This window comes from Salvia hispanica, chromosome 1, assembly GCF_023119035.1.
Source record: "Salvia hispanica cultivar TCC Black 2014 chromosome 1, UniMelb_Shisp_WGS_1.0, whole genome shotgun sequence".
Lineage (NCBI taxonomy): Eukaryota > Viridiplantae > Streptophyta > Magnoliopsida > Lamiales > Lamiaceae > Salvia > Salvia hispanica.
The window spans coordinates 16,191,367-16,199,669 of NC_062965.1; the positions used below are offsets into that span (position 1 = coordinate 16,191,367).

The 8,303-nt window shown below is 39.7% G+C and overlaps 2 protein-coding genes across 2 annotated transcripts; one reads left to right on the forward strand and one right to left on the reverse strand.

The window, feature by feature from the left end:
• Positions 1 to 879: 879 nt before the first annotated feature.
• Positions 880 to 2,181, reverse strand: LOC125188402 (protein ALP1-like). Its single transcript, XM_048085223.1, has one exon. The coding sequence runs from the start codon at positions 2,179 to 2,181 to the stop codon at positions 880 to 882; it is 1,302 nt and encodes a 433-aa protein (XP_047941180.1).
• Positions 2,182 to 2,625: 444 nt separating this feature from the next.
• LOC125188409 (G-type lectin S-receptor-like serine/threonine-protein kinase At1g11300) lies at positions 2,626 to 5,185 on the forward strand. Its single transcript, XM_048085236.1, has 6 exons — positions 2,626 to 3,416; positions 3,458 to 3,783; positions 3,866 to 3,973; positions 4,136 to 4,317; positions 4,861 to 4,944; positions 5,141 to 5,185. The coding sequence occupies exons 1-6, from the start codon at positions 2,626 to 2,628 to the stop codon at positions 5,183 to 5,185; spliced, it is 1,536 nt and encodes a 511-aa protein (XP_047941193.1).
• The last annotated feature ends 3,118 nt before the right edge of the window (positions 5,186 to 8,303 follow it).

Genomic DNA, 8,303 nt, shown 5'->3' on the forward strand with positions numbered 1-8,303 from the left:
GGCTAAAATGAGAAAAGTTAGATATATGATCTCAATGTGACCATGTCCCTATTCCCCTTTGCTATGTGTGTGCGCAGTGCACGTCTCTTTGCTGGTCTTTGGGGATTGCCTAGCAAATAAGTGTGCCTCCATGATGAGATTTCTTAAATTCAAATGCCTATGTCCTCCAACAGAGATAATGATATGCGACCCTAATCATCAAATGTGTTTAATCAGTGGACCAGGGATTCGAGTCACCACGGAATAGTCAAAGAACCATTATTGACTCCTAATGTTATTATGCTATACGCACTTTGTTCCATTATAAACAAAACATTTTACTTTTTAGTTTGTCTCACTAAAAATGATACGTTTTTATAAATAGAAACAATACTCTCTCTACTTCTTCTATCATATTTTACTCTCTCTTCATTAGCTCACAAAACAACACTACATAAAATCTTGTGTTGAAAATCAAATGTTGCATATTTAGTGGGACGGTGGAAGTATCTGTTTCTTGGAAATTATATGCCCATTTAAATAGGAAAATTCCGTTATAAGATTATTCAAAGTCCACTCTACTACCATGCGACTACTTCAATTATTTATATCTTCAAAACAATAAATATGAGTTCTTAGGGCATCCACAATGGATGCCCTAGTGCATGCCCCAGTGAGAGCCCTAATGGTTGCCACGTCAGCATTCCTCATCTTTCTGCAATGGTGGAGCCCTGGTGCATGCCCTATCTATTATCCATTTCTCATTTCAATTTTAATTTTAATTTTTTTTATGTTTACCAATTATAAATAGCAAAATTAGACTTTTAATTTAAAGAACTAGCAAAAAACATACATTACTTAATTTATTTCTAAAAAAAGTTACGATAAAGAGGTACAATTTCAACGACCACTACGCGTCCAAACTTCTTCAATCATGTCGTTCATGAGATCAAGATGAGCTTGTTGGTTGCGCATGCTCTCCTGAGCTTGTAATCTCTCGTTGAGTCCATAGGGTAAACCTCGAACGACCGTCGGGGCTGCATGACCTGCGCTCGGAGCGGCTTCATCGTCGGACCACTGGCTAGCTGCACGACCTTCATCGTGAATAATCATGTTGTGCAAGATGATGCACGCGTACATGACATTGGTGATATGATGCCTGTACCAGGAACGAGCCGGGCCTTTCACTATTCCCCAACGCGCTTGAAGCACACCGAATCCTCGCTCCACGTCCTTCCGTGCAGACTCCTGCTTTGCCGCAAAAAACTCTCTCCTTGCACCCGTTGGACAGGAGATCGTCTTCAAGGAAACTGGCCATCTCGGGTAAATGCCGTCGGCTAAGTAGTACCCCATATGATGTTGTCGTCCGTTGGCAGTGAAGCTGATAACCGGACCGTTGCCATTGCATTGCTCGGTGAAGAGACTGGACGAGTTCAGCACATTGATGTCGTTGTTGGACCCCGCCACGCCAAAATGAGCATGCCAAATCCAAAGACTGTGGTCAACGATTGCTTCAAGGATCATCGTCGGGTGGGTACCCTTATACCCACTGGTGAATTGGCCTCTCCACGCTGCAGGACAATTCTTCCACTCCCAGTGCATACAATCAATACTCCCTAACATTCCAGGAAAGTCGTGCACCGTATCGTGCATCCGCAGCAGGTCCTGGCAGTCTTGGGCATTCGGCTTGCGCAAATATGTGGCACCGAAGGCGTCAATAACGCCCGCACAAAAATTTACCAGACACTCCCGGCCAGTTGTATCCCCGACGTGAAGATACTCGTCGAACATGTCCGCCGTAGTGCCGTATGCCAACTGACGAAGCGCAACAGTGCACTTCGTCAGCGGGGATGGACCCTTTCTATGGGCCGCATCTTCCCGCCACTGGAAGTACTCGTCGCGCGCCTCCAACGTGTGAACAATCTGGAGAAATAGCTCTCGCCGCATCCTAAACCGTCGGCGAAAAACCGGCGTGCCCCACTGGGGATGTTCGGCGAAGTAGTCCTCGAACAGACGTTGATGAGCTAGGATATGCTCTCGACGGACGGATGTCCGTCGGCGGATGGGCCTCGGGACCTGCTCTTGGGCCTGCTGTTCGGCTTGCTCTTGCTCATGTATTGCACGAATACCGGCGAGAATCTGGTTCCCGAAAGCAAACATTGCGCGTTCCATAGACCGACCAATATCTTCCCCGGGAAACATTTTGGAAAAGTGAGTGAAAGAGATATTGCTATGGAGAGAGAGTTGAGAGAGATGTGTGAGAGTTGTGTGAAAAATGAGTGAAATGAAGGTATATTTATAGAATTGAAAAAGACAAAAAAAAAAAAAAAAAATCAAAAATGCGTGCTCGGGCTCGGGCGTGATCGGGCGCGCCTCTGCAATGGGCGCTCGATCTCGCGCCCGATCGATCGGGCTCGGGATCGGGCGCGACCGAGGGCTACAATGGATGCCCGACCACGCCCGAGCCCGATCTCGGCCGATCGGGCGCGGGATCGGGCATCCATTGTGGATGCTCTTAATCTTATGCGGATAAGGATGTGTTTGGCTCGTACAATGTTTCAAATAATCACTCAATTTTTAGTTCATTTATCAATACTTGTTCTAATTCTCAAAAGTAATGTATGTTTAAGTTTACAAAACGACACAATGTCAGCCGGTGTGATCATCAGAGATCCACAAACCATGGCATCAGCAAAGAAGGAATACAAATTGGGATTCTTCTCTCCTCCAAACACCACCAATCGCTACTTAGGAATCTTCTACGCCTTGTCAGAAGAAACAGTGATTTGGGTAGCCAACAGAGACACACCCCTCACCGATTCTTCCGGCGCCGTTACTCTGTCTCAAGACGGCAATCTCGTTGTCTTGGACGGGACTAATCGAACCGTGTGGTCGACTAATCTCACAACATCTTCCGTCATTAGTCCAGTCGTCCAAAATCCTGGACACTGCAATCTCGTCTTGCGGGAAGAGGTCTCTGGAGACACGCTGTGGGAGTCTTTCTCACATCCTACGGATGTTATGGTGCAGGGAATGACGTTAAGCCAGAACGTAAAGACCGGGAAGCAGGTGCTGCTGACAGCATGGAAAAACGCGACTGACCCGGGGATGGGGAGCTTTACCGGGGGCATTGACGCCATGAGCGGGACCGTGCAGCTTTTCACGTGGAATGAGGTGCAGCCGCACTGGAGGAGCGGACCGTGGAACGGACAGATATTTCTTGGGATAAAGGAGAAGTTCTACGCCTACTTAGATGCGATCGCTCAAGTGAATAGTGACAGTGCTGGCAACATCTTTTCTCCCCTCCGCCGATTGATGGGATCGTCATGTGGAATTCTTCAGGAAGCGCGCTACGAAAGGCTTGGAATAACATGGAGAAGAGATGGGACGTGGTGGCCTATCCGAAAAACGAGTGTGATGTTTATGGCAAGTGTGGGGTGTTTGGTAGCTGCAATGCTTTAGAATCTCCTATTTGTAGATGTTTGAGAGGTTTTGAGCCTGTGAATGAGGATGAATGGGGGAGAGGAAATTGGACTAATGGCTGTAGGAGGAAGAGGCAGTTGCAGTGTGGAGATGATAGATTTGAGAGGTTGCGGTATATGAAGGTTCCGGACTTTGCTAAACCCTCGTCTTCTAGGGTTCAAGACGAGTGTCGGACAGCGTGTCAGAGGAACTGCTCATGCATAGCTTATGCTTATGATAGTTACATTGGTTGTATGTTTTGGAGCAATATCTTGATTGACACGCAGGAGTTTGATCGCGTTGGTGTTGATCTCTACGTTCGTCTCTCTGCTTCTGAATTCGGTAATTTCCTTCACAGTTTTTACTAGTTAATGATATTAGTATCAAGGTTGAATGAATTGAAATGATCTGTTTCTGTATGCAGATAGGCACAAGGAGAGAAAGTTGTACATCATAATTGGAGTTGCTGTGGGTTTTGTTTGCATATCTATTCTGATGTTTATTGCTTGGTGGTTAATAGAGAAGAGGAAAGGTGATTGACCTATTAGTATTACTTTTCACTCAATATATAAGTATATATTGCTTGGTGGTTAATAGTGAAGGGGAAAGGTGATCGACCTAGTATTATTTTGACACAATACATATATTTTGCTGAATGTCACTCTTGAAATGATCATGCTCTTTGTCAAACCAGGGAGCAAAGCGCAAGATTCAAGTATTTTGGAAGCAGGACAGATGTTCACGACGGATTCAACTGCAATCGTGCTAAAAGATGGCGATCTGCCAAAGTTCACTTTGAAGATGCTTGCTAATGCAACAAACCAGTTCCATGAAGATAATCTTCTTGGGAGGGGAGGTTTCGGTCCTGTTTACATGGTACAAAAACTTTAATTGTTAGATGTGAAAGAATGGCAGCAAGAATTGAAACATGCAGTAAGGTTGTAAGTAGTCATTGCTGTTTATAGCAAGAAAACAATATCTTTCATTGATATGATATGTTGAACTAGTCGCATTCTTACAAGGAAGATCACTATATATACTAGACACAGAAGGACCTAGAACATAACATGAAACCCTAAAGGACCAGCTGTAACATTAGCTAAACAACAAATTCAAATAACTGATTCTGAGAGGATCTCTTGATTTCTCACGTGCTGTGGATCCTTGAGCTCTTAACCAATGAACAATTGCCAGACATCAATATATCCTTCCATGATGGAGCAGGCTGAGGTGGCTTTTCCAAGTCATCAACTTTAGCTACTTTTGCATCCTTAACATCCTTGTGTACATGACTTTTCAACTTAACATTTCTTGCTCCAGCTTGAACACTACATGGCTCCAAGATAGCCATGTTAACAAGATGGACTCAATTCTGCACCAATAGAATGACCATACAATGTTTGATGTGTGTTTTGGTAGGGAGTTATGGCGAACGAGAAAGAAATCGCTGTGAAAAGACTATCAGCGGAATCTGGACAAGGCATGCAAGAATTCATGAATGAAGTAATTGTGATATCCAAACTCCAACATAGAAATCTTGTCAAATTGTTGGGAGCAGGGACGGACCTAGGCATGGTCCAAGCCACCGCTCTCCAGCGGTGGCTTGGCCGGTGCCGGTGCCGGTCCTAGTACTTCCAGTCTTCCACCATATATGGCTGTCTGTGTCTTTGCCGGTCCTAGTATCTTTTAAATTTGTTAGAAAGGAGAAAGGGAGAAGAAGAAGAAAGAGAAAAGAGACAAGTAGAAAGTAATTATGCTAATTGAATTTACAGCTGTGTGGGGCCCTAATCTATTATAAATCGTAGTTATGATAAGTTTGTTTCTAGTTATGATAAGTTTGTTTCTAGTTATGATAAGTTTGTTTCGAGATATTTGGGAATAGTGCATATTATAATGATATAATCAAGTTTGCATTTTTGTTTTCATTTTAGGAATAATACTAGCATATGCTACGGAATAATTTTCTTGAGTTTATAGTATAATATGAGTTTTACATAACAAATTGTTTTACTTACATGTCTCCGTAATGTCACAATTTATGTGTATCTATCTTAAAATGTTAATTTAAATTAATCTAGTTAATTTATTTAAAAATAGACTATAAAATCATGTTTTTTTAATTTTTATTAGACTATATACTTTTTCTTTTTTTTTTCTTTTCTCATTTTAGTAAAAGACCATTTGTCTTTTAAACATTTTCAAAAAGACAACATTTTAAAATTGGATGATATAATTGTAAAAAATTAAAAATTTATGATTCAATATTACAATTTTATAATGAAACTGGCCAAAATTTACTAAAATTTTTAATTTGAATGAATATTTTTTCATATAAAAAATATATGAAATTTTTTATTTGAAATTCAATATCTAATTGTATTTTCATCATTTAATAAATTTTAAAAATAAATAAAGCAGGTAAGAATAATAAATTATATTTTAATGTATATATATACAGGGATGTAATCAATCGCTAACTATTTACCAATCCGAAACTGAGACCAATTTTCAACCATTAGATTAGAAGATCTTGTGGTTAATATAATGTCAAGTGTAATATATTTTAAATTTAAATAATTATTAATTAAATAAAAAGGGTATTAATGTCAAATCTTTGATGTAGTAATTATAACTAACTACTTTCTCTCTCCTCAAAATCATCTCTAATCTTTAAATTTACGTAACTCTCTCAATTTAAATTATTTTTTCGCAAAAAATATATCAAATTAAAGATAATTTAATAAGGATTCCAACGAGATCTCAATTGCATATGTTCCGACGATGTTCGGGTGATGAAATTTGATAAATTATATTTCAATTTTCGTACATGTTGATAAGCAGCTTTTATCAACAAATGCAACAAAAAATCTCAATATATTGCAGACAAAATCTCAATATTATGCATGTCCAATCTCAATAAAAATGTGTTGATGTTTTCTTGTCCTTGTATTGATATTCTAATGCCATATTGTTGATATTTGTAATACACAATGTTGATATAAAAAAACACCCACGAAAATTTTCATATGATAACATAATGACGATATTACCCTTTTGTTGATATTTTGTCAACTATTTATTGAGATTTGTGAGCTTTAATCTCATCCACTCATTTTAAAATCCAATGGTGGAGATTTAGTCTTGATTTTGGATTAGGGTGCTATAAGCATTAGAATAGGACCCTATACAAATCCACTCTTAAAGATCGAACCACCGAACCCTACCAAATTAGGGCTTTTATCTAGTTTTTTATGGATAAGATACAGAAATTTATAAATTATTTTCGCCTTCATCACGAGCCTATTTTAATTCATCTGAAGGTAAATAAGTCATACTAACATGTTACGAAGATTTAACTTCGTTCCAGAATATATTACTTCATTCTAGTAGGTTTTTACTTCATTCTAGTGGGTTTTTACTTCATTCCAGTAGGTTTTTATATCATTTCAGTACGTAAATGTGGTTTCGCCGTTGCGTGTCGGTCTTTCTCTCTACAATATCTATCACCAACGCCATGGCGCTAATATGGTTTAATAAACACATGAAATAATGTAATAAATTGTTGGAATGAAGTATGTGTAGAAGCATTTGAAGTACAGAATGAAGTAATAAACCTATATAATGAAGTAAAATGGGCTAGTAATGAAGAAGAAAAAATTTTCGCAGCAGCACATCTCATCAAAAAAACTAGATCTAATTGCCCAGATTTGGTCTCTAGTTCAGTCTTTAAAATTGGTTCGACATTGATCACAAATATATACTTTATTTTTTTAATTTTAGCACCGGCTTATTGAAAGTTTTGGTTCCGTCCCTGGTTGGGAGGTTGTGTTGAGAGAGAAGAGAAGATTCTGGTATACGAATACATGCCAAACAAAAGCTTGGATGCTTGTCTCTTTGGTCATACGAATCCGACAAAGAAGTTGTTGGATTGGAATATGCGTTACAACATCATCGAAGGCATAGGGCGAGGCATCCTGTATCTTCACAGAGACTCGAGACTAAGGATCATTCACAGAGACCTGAAACCAAGTAATGTCCTCTAGATCAAGACTGGAATCCCAAAATCTCGGATTTTGGCATTGCAAGAATATTCAGAGGCAACGAAGACCATGGCAATACTGCAAGAGTCATGGGGACATAGTAAGTTGGTCTTTTAGTCATTTACCATGTTTGAATAAACCAGTAAGTTTTGCTAACATGCTAAGTAATTTTACAGTGGATACATTCTGATTCATCGTCCATCAAGCACACTATGAGTGAGCTCGTAGCTTGGGTAAACATTCTGGTCTGTTGATCCATTTTCCGCAAACACTGGCTGCTTTGGCGCTGCCAGCTCCACAATATCACGATTCAACATCGACAGCACCATTTCAATGGAAGGTCTATCCTTGGGATGTTCTTGGACACAAAGCAGCCCTATCTGAATGCATCGAACCATCTCTTCCTCCGTCTCCTTACTTGCGATGCATTCCTCCACGAAACTCAAACACTTGCTCTCACTCCACATTTTCCAAGCCTGAAATTCAAAGATAAGTTACTAAACAACCAGAGTTAGTTTCAAAAGATTATGAAAAAGTTAACAAGTTCTTACACATGCTATAAGGCTCAAGGATAATTCATCATTGAAATAGTGTGTGTTCTTTTTTCCTTTTATAATCTCCAATATCAGCACTCTGAAGCTGTAGACATCAGATTTTTCAGAAAATCTGCCTTCCATTCCATATTCCGCGCCATGTATCCACTGTAAAATTACTTACCATGTTAGCAAAACTTACGCGTTTATTCTCAAAGTGATATACAACTGATCAAGTTCCACTTACTATGTTCCCACGACTCTTGCAGTACTTCCATGGTCTTCATTG